Genomic DNA, 15,548 nt, shown 5'->3' on the forward strand with positions numbered 1-15,548 from the left:
ATATTAATAATATTAATATTAATATTAAAATTATATTTCTACTAATTAATAATAACAATATCAACAACAACAACAACAACAATAAAAATAACAGCAACAACAACAATAATAATATCAACTACAACAACAACAATAATATCAACATATTACTAATAATAATAATAATAATAATAATAATAATGAAACAAAAAATAAACATATTACTAATAATCATATTAATACAACAAAATTACATTAATTCTCAAATACTAAATCACGACAATAATCACAAGACCACGAAAAAAAAAATACATAAAAAAAAAAAAAAACTTAATAAACGTACTTAAAAAAAAAAAAAAAAAAAAAAAAATTATAGGGACATCCGCCTAAAATTTCCGGATGTCCCTAGGTACATCCGCTTGAAATTTCCGGATGTTCCTTGGTACATCCGGAAATTTTAGGCGGATGTACCTAGGACATCCGGAAATTTTAGGCGGATGTCCTAATTACCGAAAATAAAAAAAATAAAAAAACTTACAGAATGATCCGACGCATTCTCCGGCGTACGTATGTTCCACTCGCCGTCCATGACCCAAGACCCGTCGGCAAATTTAACGATTTTTGAAAATAGAAAATTTAGGTGGTCGTGGGGACCGATTTGGTTGCATGGTCGTGGGGACCGATTTTGGGAAGCTCGGGACAACAATGTCGTGAAGTAAGGGGACCGTTTCATGTATTGTGTCCAAATGGGGAACAAGGTCCTTTTTATAACCCAAATTGCATAAAGGGCATAGTGGTCCATTCAAGTCAAAAAGGGAGCGTTACCTGGTAAAATGGGAGCGACAAATAGCAGTTGAGATTGACATTTTTAGGAACGTTTTTTAATATATAAGTATAGATACATGAAAAATCAAAATTTTTTATGGAAAAGCTAATTTTGCACAAATATTGTTGTAGATTGGTGGGTATGTTAATGCAAATGGATCGATTATTTTGGGACTAAAATTAGGCTAAAAGGGTCGAAATTTTGGGGATAGAGGGAGTAGTATTTAACCGTCCAACTTTACTACATGCGTGCATTCTCTCTCTCTCTCTCTCTCTTTTTTTCTTTTTCTTTTTTTCATTTGCTTTCTTACATCATTAATTTTATTACTAACAATAATAATATTACACAGTAGAAAACTTGTATTTTCTCCCATATCCTACCCACCAATAAACACCAAAAACACCCTTTTTCCCTCGTACCAACTGTTTGCTGTTTCTTTGCTTGCCATGACACTTCCGCTTTGCTGCTACCCCACTTTTCCCTGAACTGGTAACTCTCTTTCTCAATTTTGTACCATTTTTCATAAAACATGCTATATTGGAGTTTCTGAATCTCTTTTTTCTTTGATGTATTGAATTCAAATCTCATTTATTTATTTAAGATTCGAATTCCTGTTTGCCAGTTCAAAAGTTGTACAGACTGATTGGAAATTGGGATTTAATTATATTAGTGATTGGGTTGAGTTTAATTTACTGTTTTCTTGTTAAATTATAGTACAAAATTCAAGCTTTGTACTGATCTTTGCTAGGATTTGAGCTGCCAAATTTCTGTAACTAGGGTTTTATGTGTGTAGTCTCTTTGTTTGGCCTTATTGAAGCTGTATTTCTATGCCCTTTTGGGGGAAAGACAAATGGGGGCAGTTAAGGAACCTTGGTGACTCGAACTTTGTCGAGGGGTAGGCATACGCGAGCTCTTGCTACTCCGATATTTTTAACGTAAGCTAAAAGAACTATTGAAGCTCCTTAGGTAGGATCTAGGGGTGTAGCTTAGAGGAAAAGATGTTTCTCTTGGGGGAATGCTGCCTCCTGCATCTTTGATAAAATGTACTCATATGTTGTTTAGTCACGTCTGCCTGTAGGCGAATTGAATAATGGAATAGTAGTCAAGTGAGCATGTGGAGGGTGATCCATTTTAATAGTCAGATTAGCCGCATTTAAACCCTAAACAATCTTCATTTTTTCTGAATTAGGGTCGTAGTATTGTATCACGAGGGAATTGGTGCAGGTATGAATGCACGCTCCTTCCTCCTTTGTTCCCTGGTATGATGAGATTATGTTGTAGGGCTAGCGAGACTAATTATGCTTTTAGAAAGCTTGAAAATTTTACGTATAGAATAGAATTATACGTGTTATGTACTTTGATTCTAGATGGATTTTCTTAGAAGCAAATATACTAACTATGGTGCAATGTGAATTAGAATAGTTAGATGAAGTTTGGTTGTCAACTCAAAACTGCCAAATCAATTTTGGTTATGCTACAATTAACTTATATTGTGAATGCACTCTATATTGGTTGAATGTGCCCTATAGCTTAATTCGTCCTACACCTAATCACTTCCTCAAATAGTGTGATTATGTTTCACATTTTTACAAATCTCATTTTGCTGTATATGTGCTCATCTTTTTCTTGTAAAGTCAAACCAAGCAACTTGTAATCATGTATTCATGTTTCAGGTGATGATATTTGGTCACATAGAATCTTTAAGAGTTTCTCATCTGATATGTTGGGCTTTGCACTTACCTCCTTTCATATCTATTTGTAAGTTTAATTCCATTAAATACAATACAATGAAGAATATTAGGACTGGCCGTCCTTCTATTTTCTCGACTGCTGCATCGGATGGTGAAGCTCAAAATCAACCATCTGAAGTGACAAGTGAGGAGGGTTTGTCATTCAACTGTGTTCAATACACCCCTGAAATCGAGAAGACTTATGTTCATCAGGTTTATGATGCAATTGCTCCCCACTTCAGTTCAACCAGATTTGCTAAATGGCCAAAGGTTGCATCATTTTTAGATTCCTTGACACAAGGATCCCTTGTCCTGGATGCTGGATGTGGAAATGGAAAGTACTTGGGTTTCAATCCTAAATGCTTTTTTGTAGGATGTGATATAAGTTTTCCTTTAGTCAGCATATGTGCCGAGAGAGGGCATGAAGCTTTGGTTGCTGATGCTGTAAATTTGCCATATAGAAGTGGTTTTGGTGATGCAGCAATATCCATTGCTGTGTTACATCACCTGAGTACTGAAAGTAGGAGGCGAAAAGCTATTGAAGAACTAGTTCGAGTTGTTAGAAAGGGAGGTTTAGTGTTAATAACAGTCTGGGCTGTCGAGCAAGAGGACCCAGGTTTGTTGAGTAAATGGACACCGTTATCTCGTAGGTACCTAGATGAGTGGATTGGACCAGGTAGTCCTCGTGTCAATAGCCCCCGGTCATTTAATTTGAAAAGCATCCCTGAAAGTGAGGAGAACAATTCTCAAGTGTCATTGAAAGTCTCCAGTGAGTTCCTTGGTGCAAAGCTGGACAAAACATTGAAGATAAACAGCCAAGGAAATGATACATCAACGACTGTTATTGACAATAGATGTAAAGAAAACCAAGAGTATTTTGTTCCATGGCACTTACCTTATCATCGTGCTGAAGTTAGTGGTTCTTCTGCTTGCGCTGTTGCAAATGGCCTGGCACGAAAAGATGACAAGAAGGGTGCTGTGGTATATAACCGATATTATCATGTGTTTAGTGAGGGTGAACTTGAAAGGTAAACGCAAATTTCTTGATATGCTCTTGCGTTTGGTTATGTCATTTTATATTTCTTGACCATAATGTGCCGTAAACTTCTCATTCATCTTCAATGTTTTGCTTGTATGTGAATGGTTGAAGTCTAATATAGATAGCTGTATTGTTACACATTGTCTAGGCTACGACATGTAACTTGCTTTCTGTACTCTAATTAGTACCTCAACAGGGTGGAGAAACTTTTCAAAAAGGAAACAATCTTCAAACTGAATTCAATTCTGCTTGAGGATTCTTGAAAATAATGTAGCATAAGTGGGGTATAAAATAACTTGTATAGGTACTTGCATGTCCTGCAGAGTATGTATATAACTCAATGTTAAAATTGCTAGTTTTCTGTATTTTAGAAACAAACAAAAACAACCATAATATAATTATATAAAAGCTGTTGACTTTGAGCGTTGAACAAATGTCAAAAGATACCTTGGACTTTGTGTTACTTAGCTCCATCATTTCCCCTTTTGAAGTCTTAAACATCTTGACCACCAATCCTGAAGTAAAAAAGAATCAGCCTTAACCATTTGAGTAACCTGAAAGCAACCTAAGGCCAAATCAACATATGCAGTTGAAACACTTGAGACATCATGATTTAGAGTCTTGGATTTTGAAGAACATAAGGTTTGATTAACAATTATGTTTTTGAGACATTTGACCTGTATATTGGGGACTCCAAAACACTTAGTAAGCAGATATAACCATGTGCTCACCATTGTATGGTGTCGTTAAAAACTCCTTTCTTCACACTTGAGACCTCGAAACTCTCGGCTCAGTTCAATATAATTTAGCTACCAACCTACATCAATCTCCAACCTTGTTTCTTGTATCATGAATTCATGGGTGTAAGGTTTTTACTCTTTGGAAGCAGCCCTTTTTTCAACTAGAACCATACTGCTACTGTGTGAGCTTGGGGTTGAGTCATGGTTTTATACTCTTATATCTCGGATGCGGTTGCGATCGTGGTAAGCTCAAATTTCTTTACAATGCGGTTGCAATGCGTTGATCGACCGAGATTTAAAACCATGCGCTTGACAAATTTGCTGGTCTCAGTTGAACCTTGTTTGTTTGTTTGTCTTTTTTTTTTTTTTAGCTTCAAAATCTTATCCATTGGGTATCCATTTTGTATGGGTGAATAAGATTGACTGCATTTCCAATTTTGGAGAACATTTTTGTTGCTTGGTTATGTGCACATCCTCTAACTGAAAATCTGAGCTAATTATAATCTGAATCAAAGCTTGATAAAATGTTTCAATCAATCCAAAAAAGCAATAATGGGATAGTTAATATGACCTTATATAGTAAATACTAAATTGTATACAAACCAGTGATTCCATATGTAGTTATTAACAATCCTTACAAAAATAAAAAATGGAATTGTAGTTTCTAATAGAATCTAACTTAGATTTTGGTAAACACAGATATTTGCCAATTTTAAAATGAGTGTGGTTTTGCAATTAAAAGATCGTAATGAACTGTAGATGACTTGGAGTGGTTGTTGGTAATTGACCCATATTTTAGGAATGAACTGTAGATGACTTGGAGTGGTTGTTACTAGATTCTATCAGAATAAAGTTATGATGAGCCTGTTTGAATTTTGGCAAGGCAACTCGAAAGCTGTCAGTTCCAGTAATTGGAGAGGTAGTGCAAGAGCAAAGAACAGCTTGAGAACTGATCTGAGAGTTTCCAAGTATATTGCAGAGCTACCATGAGTTGTGGGAACAAGCCTTACTATTAGTAGATCATGTCTATACGAGGTTTTTTGAAAATGGAATCTTTGATTGGTCTTTACTTGTTTCTTTTTAGAGGTATAAGCTAAGAGACTGAACTACAGCCCCATAAATATATATATATATATATATATATATATATATATATATATATATATATATATATATATATATATATATATATATATATGAGGCTATTATGTGGTTCTGTAGGTTTAGTCGTATGGATCTCCATCCACTATGAGCATGTAGAAAAATATGACCACTGATATTGCAAACTCAATATGAATCTATGATCATCTTACACTTTTAGTTTCATTCGCCTGAACACCCAAATGGATTCTTTCTCAGCTATGTAAAATTTAGTTTCCTTTTTGAGATGAAACCCCAGGTCTCTTTTTTTTTTTTTTTTTTTTTTAAAGACCTAACTTAAAAGGTCCTGTAACTAGATTTTGTAAAACCTGATTTTCCTTCTATGTCTTTTTTAGAGCTAGTTTTCTTCCACATTTAAGGGCGAGGGGGGGGACCCGACTCCATATTTTGGTTTGCTAAGTTTTCATTAAAGGTCCTCTAACTTAATATTTTTCCTGAAAAACAAGTAAATAGCATGAATTTGCAGACTTAAAAAGGTATAAAGATCGACTCTAACTTTTGTTGTGCTAAGTATTCTTTACAGGTCCTCTAACTAGATTTTCTAAAGAACAAGTAAACAACAATTTGCAGACTTTGAAGAGCATACTTTTTTAGGCTGGTTTTGTGGTTTGTAAGTAAAATTTTATAATTCTTTTATGATAATGACCTAATTGGACTCCAGCTCCAGTTCATGTATTTACACTTCTACTCAATACCACTTCTGAAGTGGTTGAAGTGGTGCTGGATGGTATGAAGGAAAAGAGATTTAAGGTGTAGACAATCTTTACTGTGGACACTGCCACACACTGATCTAACTGATGTGAGACTGTTCTTGCAAAATTGTAAATAAATTTTTACAATTTCCACCATTTACTATCTGCCAAGTAGACTGTTGAAAACAAAATCAAAGTCGAACATATGTTCTTTTTACCTTAAAAAGGTCAGCTAGGCTCAAAGTTATTGGCAGAGTAAGTAATTAACTGACGTGTTGATCATTTTAATTTAATTTTTTAGTTGATATATTCTTCCAAGTTCCACCTATCTTTGTTAAATTACGTCTTCAGCTATACCTGTGCTCACCAAATTGCAGGATTATCCTACAAAAAATACCTATACTTTGAGCATAGAAAACTGAGCAAAGCTAATTGTTACCAACTGCTCAGTATGTTTTAGTTTTTAGGCACATTAATTTTGGGTTCTGACTCCTGGTGTTGAATATGGGCCACTGGGCACATCAAATGTTGGGTTCTGAATCATAAATGAGATCGGTGGATGTGCTTAAAACCTTACTGACCTGGATTTAGATATTACGGAATACGAAACTTTTTTAGAAGCTTTTGAGGAAGGAGTAATTTCTATTGAAGTTGTAAGACTTAATTCTGCCACTTACCTTTTGATGCCATATGGTTTCATTTGTGGTTCTATATTGCGTCTATATAAATTAATCTCAACCATTTCTATCCGAAAATCTGGTCTAGCACAAATTTCTTGGCTGTAATCCTGTATCCTTTTAGTATCCTCTTCTCAGTATGTAAAAGTGCTTCACTGGCTTTACCGGTTCTTGTTATGGTTCCATTTGAGCGTGTTTGACATGGACTCCTTGTTTCCACCCATATACAACAGTATTTCGTTTATGGTTACATGTTTCATTGCATGCTTTTGCACTTTTGAATTTTTTATAGACAGAAGAAGTCTGCCTTTAAGTATGTCCATCTTTCAGAGACTATTTCTCTGTTGCTTTGTATCCTTATAACGATGTTGGTTATGAATTTGAAATTCCAGCTTGCCTAAGCATTATGGAGCCGTTTTCTTTTAGCACAGGTGTTTGGATCATTGTATGCTGGTAGTGTGAATATTCTTTGATAAGTATCTTTCAGAACGAATTTTAGCCTATTATGAAAATTGTAATTCTGCATGTCAATTATGTATAGATTGCTCCATTCTCATTTTTTTTACCGGATTCCCTGCTTCCCTGATTGATACATTTTCCGAACTGTTTCCTTTCCAGGTGTAATTTTCTCACTGTTTCTCAGTAACTGACCAATTTCTTGAATTTGCAGCTTAGTTTCTGGAATAAGCAATGCTGTGATTGTGGATCGCTTCTTTGATAAATCAAATTGGTGTATTATTCTTGAAAAAAGACAATGACGGATCAAAGGCCACCAAATGCGTCACTCCAACGTTGAGATGAGATTAGTAATTATATCTCGAAGTGCAAAATGCCAATGGAGTTATTATACTGCACTGAAAATGTCCTTAGAAATGCAGGCTGTGTCGTTTATCAGTCCGCTTGCATGTTTGTATGTATTATCATTTTCTGATGCTGTGAAATTTTCACTTTGTAGAGCCAAGTGTAATGTTGTTCTTGCAGACTTTGGCTAGTAAAGAGAGTAGAACTGATCTTTTAGATGTCGCATTTTTGACAGTTTAAACATAACAACAGTTTAGATTGTTTCGTCATTCCCCAATAACGTTCTCGAACAATTATAGGATTTAATCTCTCCACATAAACCAATTCTTTGGTAGTTCCATGTTCACCTTAAACAATTACAGCTTGTTTGGATAAGAAGGAATGGAGGGAAAGGAAGAGAAGGGAAAGGAAAGGGGATGAAATCCATTGTTTGGATATCAAATTAAGGGGGTGAGGGAAATGAAGGGAAAGTTTTGTTTAATTGTTAAAGTATAAAATCCTTCCAAATTTGAAAAGATTTGGAAGGAAAACAATAGATTAACATTCAACTGGAGTACTTTATTGAATCTCCTCTATTATTTTCTCTCTCCTCCATACTGTTCTCACGATTTTTTTCCCAAATTTCTAGGGTTTTTGACATTCTTAATTCATCTGTTTCAATTTCTTGAATTTTCAAGATAAAGGCCAAATGATGCAACATGTTATTATACTCTGCCTCTCACGAATTTTATCCTCCAATTTCTAGGGATTTGCTGCTCTTCTTCATTGTTAATATTTATTCAATTTTCAATCTAATATATATATATATATATAAAGGGGAGTTTTTTCCCGAGATTTTAGAGCGCCACGTAGGAGTTTTATTTTTTAAAAAATATTAGAGCGCCACATAGGATTAATATTTTTAAAACGCTACGATAGGATTATGCCACCTGAGATTAGTTAACGTGCCACGTAGGATTATAAATTAAAGTTATATCCAATAAATAATTCAAGTGACACATAAGCATAATTGACAAATGAGATTTTAATAGTTACATTAATTAAATACGAAATATTATCTTTTGAGGTTAGGAATTTTATCTAATATTTTAAAACAAATACGGAGAAAATGATATATTACGTATAGCTAATAAAATAACAAATGTAATCACATAAATATGAAAAATATTTTTTTTTAAAAAAATAGATCGACCCGTGCATCGCACGGGCTTCATCTAGTTTATATATATATATATATATATATATCTTCGATTTTTGTTTGAAGATCAGTTTTGGAAAATCTGTTTTGAAAATCAATTTGATATTTTAGATTAATGTACTTTTTTTTTTGGGGGGGGGGGGGGGGGGGAATAGCATGAGATATTAAATTATCTGTTTTTGCTTGATTTTAATGACGTTTATCAAATTTTTTTTTTTATCAATTTTTTTTATCAGGTTTAAATTATAATAAAAATATCTGCAATATAATTTTTGTAAAATTTAGTATAATGTTGATTGCAAGCTACTCACAGATTAAGAACCAATAAAAAATGGTGAATGTCCCTCCCCTTCCTCCCTTTTCTCCTTTATCCAAACAAGGAAGGTTTAATTTCTTCTTCCCTCCCCTCCCCTCCCCTTCTCTTCCTTCCCCTCCCTACCCCTTCCCTTCTTTTCCTTCCTGATAGTGTATCCAAACAAGCAGTTAGAATACATTTATTTCTGACTTCTCTATTCTGCCTTAAATTTAATATTTTAAAAATTTGTTGTAATGAGTTATTGGCCCGAGCAATGATCTAGTTGAGTGGATTGTTACATACTCCGTATAATTTTAGATAAGTAGAAATGAGATTTTATCAGTAAAATCTGTAATTTTAAAAAACAAGTAAAAATTATTTGAGTCCAACAAAAATTATTTAATTTCAGTTTAAACAAGTTCAATCTAGTAAAAATAATTTTAGATCAATGTGAAAAAATAGGGCCTTAATCAATCAAAATAAAAGAGAAGGGAATTTTACAAATCTATATGTATTAAATTTTTAGAATGTTGAAAGAGCTTATTATTTACTACTTCGTACTTCATATTTATTTGGAACTATTTCCCTAAATAATGCAATATACTCCGATTCCACCTATATGCTTTCGAATTTGCCTCAAATAGCCAAAGTCGATATAGAGCTTGCCAACAAGCAAGCAAACAAAAAACGGCGGGAAGGAATCAACCAACACTAATTCAAGAGGATTCGAACCCCAAACCACTTACAATAAAGTTGATTATTTAGTCATCTAAGCTAATTGTCAACCATGTTATAAATATGAAAAATAATATATATATATATATATATATTTTCATTCAAAGAAAATTATTTTAATTATTTTTTTAAAAAAAAAAAAACACATATTCATTCAGAGAAAATTAAATCATAAATTACAATGTATATTAATGATCAGTTAGTTTCATATAATAATTCGGGACATCGTCCGGACCCAAAAACTAGTTGTAATCTAAAAATTGGATCTTTAGTAGCATTCATTAAAGAAAGTGCTCTTTTATTTGTTAATTTATTTATTTCTCTTCAGATATAGTTGATAGGGAGTAGAGGTGTCCACCGTGCGAGTCGTGCGAGCTGGGTTAGGGTTAGGTGGGTCGCGGGTTGGGGTTTCATGACACACGACACGACACACGTTAGGTAGGGTGGGCCGGGTCGTGGGTTGGGTCGGAGAAGTTGGACACACTAGGGTTAGGTTCGTGGGTTAGATGGGTCGTGGGTGGGTCGAGCTGGGTTCGTGGGTTAGACGGGTCGTGGGTGGGTCGAGGTGGGTTCGTGGGTTAGGGTGGGTCAAAGGGTGGGTCGAGGTGGGTTAGGGTGGGTCGAGGTGGGTTCATGGGTTAGGGTGGGTCAAAGGGTGGGTTTGGGTTGAGTTGGGTTAGTGTGTTAGGGTCGGGTGGGTTCGTGTGTTAGGGTCGGGTGGGTGAAACGGCTAAATGGGGTGTGTGATGTTTTAATTTTTACAAAATTAACAATTTGATGGCTTGCTCTTAATTAAGATGCCTACGTATCCTTATATCACAAAATAAGGAATCAAAGCCAACGTAGTTCTTATATTGTACTTATTTTGGAATTTGGGGGAGGAAGGGGGGCTTGGACCTATCTTTAGAAAATTAAAATTTAATTTTTCAATTAAATTCTAATTTTCGAAAAATAAGTTGCCTACGTATCCCGAAAGAATCAAAGCCCACGTAGTTCTTAGCGTACCTGATTAAGACTTTTCTAGCCACCCATGTTTGTTGCATCATCATCCCCGGAAGCTGCATCATCCGTTGACGACTCCAATATCATCACAGGATCATCTTCATCGTCTTCGTCTTGCTTTAAACCTTGAGTTCTTCTTTCAGCTTGATCCCAATCTTTCTTACAAACACAAATTTGAATGCTTTCCGGAGTTAAGCGAGATCTTTTTTCATCTAACACTCTTCTACCTGCACTAAAAGCAGACTCGGAAGCAACTGATGAAGCGGGAACTGCAAGTATATCTTTTGCAATTCTCGCTAATATAGGAAAACTTTTTTGATGTTCTTGCCACCATTTTATAATTTGAAAGCTGTTGTTGGTCTCATGTTGATATGACAAATAATCATTAATAGCAAGTGTTGAAGAAGATGATGATGAGAATGATGTAGATGCTTTGTGATTTTTTTTCATAACTTTATCAAGAAAACCAAATCTAGAATCGGAAGTACTAGTATTAGTTGGTGTAGCTAAATCAAAACCATAAATAGATGCATAATGATCATAAAGGTCTCCCAAAACAGATTTGCATTTGTTAATATATTCACTAACATCATAATCGATTCCTAAACTTGTATAATAAAATTCTAAAAGATTTTCCAAACCTTCAGCTTTGACACCGGGGTCAAGAATAGCAGCAATTCCATAAATAATTGGAAATTCACTAAAATAAGTATGCCACTTACGTTTCATGCTATCAAGAACGGGACGAAGTTCATCAATCTTCATATGCTCTTCGATGGTGTGAACAACTTTAACACACTCAATTACTACTAAATGAATGTTAGGCTCGTAGATATAAGAGAAAATATGAGTTGCACTATCAAAAGCATTTAAAACATCACGAACAAAAGAAGCATTAGTCCATTGACTTTCGGTTAATAACTCAGTAGGATCAACACGAGTCTCGTTGTAAAGTTGGGTCAAAATATCACGATACTTTATAGCATCATTCAACAAATTGAAAGTAGAATTCCAACGGGTAGGGGTATCAATAGACCATTGTCTTTTCTTAAGACCTCTTTCTTTACACATAGTTATGTACTTTCGTCTAACTGACTGAGTTATCCTAATCCATTTTATAACTGTTCTAATTGGGTTTAGCAATGGTTGCAACTCAGCGAGACCCTCTTGAACAGACAAATTCAAAATATGAGCACAACATCTAACATGCAAGAGACTACCACCCAACAACAAATGCAACTCGGAGTCATTTTTCAAATAGTCAATACACTTTGTGTTTGCAGTTGCATTATCAAGAGACAAAGAAAAAACTTTATTATTCAAGTGAAATTCTTTTAAACAATCCAAAATACGAACTTTGATGTTAAAACCGGTATGCCTTTCTTCCATAGCTTGAAAACATAGTATACGTTTTTGAATAAACCAATCATCATCCACCCAATGAGCAGTAATGCAAAGAAAAGGTTCGCCCATACTAGAAGTCCATGTATCACTTGTAAAACTAACACGACCATCAAAAGTACGAAATAATTCAATCAAACCACTCCTATATTTATAATAAGAAGTTTGTGTATAACGTCTTAGGGTGTTTCGGGGGACACGAGTAAATGCAGGTTGTAATGCAACTTTATTAAAATGCTCAACATTTGCATTTTCACCATAACTAAAAGGGTATTCATTAGCAATAACTAAAGTACTCATTTCATCAATCATTCTATCTTTATTATAATGGAAAGGTGTACCTCCGCCTGGTAGATGGCTCATGTATCCACCCAATTGTGTTTGGACGGGCAACTTACCCCCCGAAGGACGGGGGCCATTTTCGAACAAGTCGTGTTTATTTTGCAAATGCCGACTAAAGGTTCCGGTTCCATCTCCCGTTTTCCAACTATATGACTTGTCATTTGCACCTAGCGCCTTGCAAACTAGGCATGTATACGTGAACCTCTTTGGTTGACCGGGTTGCCATCCCGGGGGTGTGACGTCAACACCGTCAAAATGTTTCCACACCCAAGAAGTGTGTCCTCGACCTCTACTTTCACCGCCACCACCTTTCATAAATCAAATTATTGAAATTAATTTTTAAACGCTATTCATGAAAATAAGCTTTTAAATTTTAAATATTTTAATTATAATTATTTAAACGCATTTTTCATGGTAATTATAAATCATAGAAAATTGGAACTAAACGAACTTTATAATCATTAATAATAGTTTTTTTCAAATATTCATAACAATAAAAATTAAATTAGAAATTACCTTGAGATGAAGGTTGAGATGTTGGTTGTGATGGAGGTGGCATAGTTGAACTCGATGATTGGTGGGAGAAATGTTGTGGTGGAGACGTTTGAATATTTTGCCCATCTCCTAAACCATAATCTCCATATTCATTGACAAATTGGTTTAAATTTTCCGTATTAATTTCATACGAAAAATTTGCACCACCACTCCTTTGGCCACCACTTCGACCACCACTTTGACTCCTTCCCATTCCTCCTCTTGAGCCCATTTTTTTTTTTTTATGATTACTAATTATAATATGGAGAAGAACTTTTTTTTTTTTTTTTTTTTTTAGAATCTTAAGAATACTAATAATAATAGTAAGGAGATTTTTTTTTAACAAAAATAAAACTCTATATAACACTAAATAACACTTGAGAATTTGAGAACAATTAAGAATTTTTGAGTAAGAGAGAAAGAAAGCTTGAGTTGTGTGGAAATTTCAATGAAATGGAATTGGTATTTATAGGAAAAATTGAGGGGATGATCATACAATACAAAAAAACTAGCCGTTAACATTCTTCATCAAATTCAAAAAAAAAGTAGCCGTTAGTTTTGAAAATTATTTGGAATATGGCTGTTAGGCTAGGCGGGTTGGGCGGGTTGTGCGGGTTGTGCGGGTTGTGCGGGTTGGCGGGTTGGGCGGGTTGTGCGGGTTGTGCGGGTTGGCGGGTTGGGCGGGTTGGTGGGTTGTGCGGGTTGGCGGGTTGGGTGGGCTGGCGGGTTGTGCGGGTTGGTGGGTTGGGTGGGCCGTGCGTGATGGGTCGGGTTGGGTGGGTTCGTGGGTTGGGTGGGTCGAATCACGTGGGTCGAAATGGGTTGAACGAGTTGGGCCGAATCATGTGGGTCAAAATGGGCTGGGTCGAAATGGGCTGGCCTAGAATTTTTGGACCCATGACGCACCCACCTTTTCAAACGGGTTGTGCCGGGTTGTGCCGAGTCGGATCCGGGCTGGACCCATTTGACCCACCAGCCGTGCGGGTCAGGGTGGGCTGGGTCCAACCCGGCCCACTGGCCACCTCTAATAGGGAGTATTATTTTTGAAGAAACATTTGATATTATTATTTTTCTTTTCTTTTCTTTTCTTTTTTTTCTTTTTTTTTTTTGGGTGATGATAAAATTTACTCCGTATTTCTTTTACTGGCATTTCATTAATTTTTTAGGGTGGATTTTCTATAGAATTCATTCAGTACAGTACACTTATTAAAAAACAAAAAAGAAATAAAAAAAACACGGCTTGGGCCCAAACGATATATATATAAAAAAAAATTAAAAATAAAAAATAAAAAAAAAAAAAAAAAAAAAAAAAAAACCGAGAGCTAATAAAAAGGCAACAAACGGCAAACCCTTATTTATGTAAACCCTAAACGAAAAATTCAATTCAACCAAACCCTACCCTTTCAAAAACAATCAAGAGAAATGCTGTCAATAAAAAAATCATTTACAAAATAAAAAAAAAATGGAATTATAGAAAAATAAATCAATGGATTTTGATTTTAACAATAGTTTTCTATGCTTTCATCCATCATTTCTTGACAAAAAATGCACATTATGCAACCTACCCATCATTGCTTGTGGCAATGGTCTCATCACTACACCATTAAGCTACATTCACCCCAAATTAGCTCTCACCCTCGAAGAAGTCGACCGTGTTCGAGACGATAATTTACGACACTTGTTACAATCCAAGAAGCTTCACTTAGTACTTGACTTGGATCACACGTTAATTCACTCAAGATTAACCAAGAAAGTTACTTTGGACGAGAAACAACATTTAACGTGTACAAAAGATGTGTACAATATGTTAAGTTGTTGTCGATACGTGAAGTTAAGGCCAGGTGTACATGAATTTATTAAACAAGTTAGTTCGATGTTTGATTTGTCTATCTATACTATGGCTGATAAGGTTTGTGCACAAGATGTGCGTGGGTTACTTGAGTCTAAAGCCGGGTTTCCGAGGCTTTCGTGGGTCATTGCTAAGCAAGATTGTACAAAGTATAGGCAAAAGAGGTTGGACGTGGTGTTGTCACACGAACGGGTTGTTTTAATTGTGGATGATACCGAAAATATTTGGGGAGATTTTTGTACTGAAAATCTTGTTAAAATTAGTCGTTATGAATTTTTTCCAATTAAGGAACAAGAGGAGGAAATCGACACGGAACTTGCTAGGGTTTTTGGTTTACTAAAGATGGTACATGATAAATTTTATGATGTTGATTTTGAGGTTGAAGACGAGGTGGTGTTTGGTACGAGGGATGTGAGGGAAATACTCGACTTGATTTTTTTGAACACGGTTTTTGATGAAGGCAATGAACGATGTTGTGCAATAAAAAGTAGAAAGAGGTCAAGAGATGAATGTACAGATTTCCTGCTACAAAATAGTTGTGTACAAC

At 35.1% G+C, this 15,548-nt stretch overlaps 2 protein-coding genes across 3 annotated transcripts; one reads left to right on the forward strand and one right to left on the reverse strand.

Annotated features, from left to right (window-relative positions):
* The first annotated feature begins 1,056 nt into the window (after positions 1–1,056).
* On the forward strand, positions 1,057–7,861 carry LOC145572277 (tRNA (carboxymethyluridine(34)-5-O)-methyltransferase-like). Its single transcript, XM_081631274.1, has 3 exons — positions 1,057–1,294; positions 2,479–3,563; positions 7,515–7,861. The coding sequence occupies exons 2-3, from the start codon at positions 2,482–2,484 to the stop codon at positions 7,600–7,602; spliced, it is 1,170 nt and encodes a 389-aa protein (XP_081487400.1). The 5' UTR covers positions 1,057–1,294; positions 2,479–2,481; the 3' UTR covers positions 7,603–7,861.
* Positions 7,862–10,811: 2,950 nt separating this feature from the next.
* LOC145572278 (uncharacterized) lies at positions 10,812–14,461 on the reverse strand. Of its 2 annotated transcripts, none has more exons than XM_081631276.1 (3): positions 13,135–14,461; positions 12,618–12,926; positions 10,812–11,102 (listed from the first exon to the last, which is right to left on the reverse strand). In XM_081631276.1, exons 1-3 carry the CDS (start codon positions 13,382–13,384, stop codon positions 10,894–10,896), a joined length of 768 nt encoding a protein of 255 aa, XP_081487402.1. In that variant the 5' UTR covers positions 13,385–14,461; the 3' UTR covers positions 10,812–10,893. The 2 variants fall into 2 exon arrangements, with proteins under 2 accessions (XP_081487402.1, XP_081487401.1); XM_081631275.1 differs by having other exon boundaries at positions 10,812–11,144.
* Between the last annotated feature and the right edge of the window lie 1,087 nt (positions 14,462–15,548).

The sequence above is a fragment of the Chenopodium album genome, chromosome 12 (genome assembly GCF_948465745.1).
Source record: "Chenopodium album chromosome 12, dcCheAlbu1.1, whole genome shotgun sequence".
Lineage (NCBI taxonomy): Eukaryota > Viridiplantae > Streptophyta > Magnoliopsida > Caryophyllales > Amaranthaceae > Chenopodium > Chenopodium album.

Bases quoted from the DNA above. Each gene is read 5' to 3' on its own strand.
- LOC145572277 (XM_081631274.1), top strand. From the start codon at position 2,482: ATGATATTTGGTCACATAGAATCTTTAAGAGTTTCTCATCTGATATGT. The intron at 3,564-7,514 runs GTAAACGCAAAT...TTGAATTTGCAG, and splicing joins AGTGAGGGTGAACTTGAAAG to CTTAGTTTCTGGAATAAGCA.
- LOC145572278 (XM_081631275.1), bottom strand. From the start codon at position 13,384: ATGGGCTCAAGAGGAGGAATGGGAAGGAGTCAAAGTGGTGGTCGAAGT. The intron at 12,927-13,134 runs GTAATTTCTAAT...GATTTATGAAAG, and splicing joins ATCTCAACCTTCATCTCAAG to GTGGTGGCGGTGAAAGTAGA. The intron at 11,145-12,617 runs GTACACCTTTCC...ATATACTTGCAG, and splicing joins GAGCCATCTACCAGGCGGAG to TTCCCGCTTCATCAGTTGCT.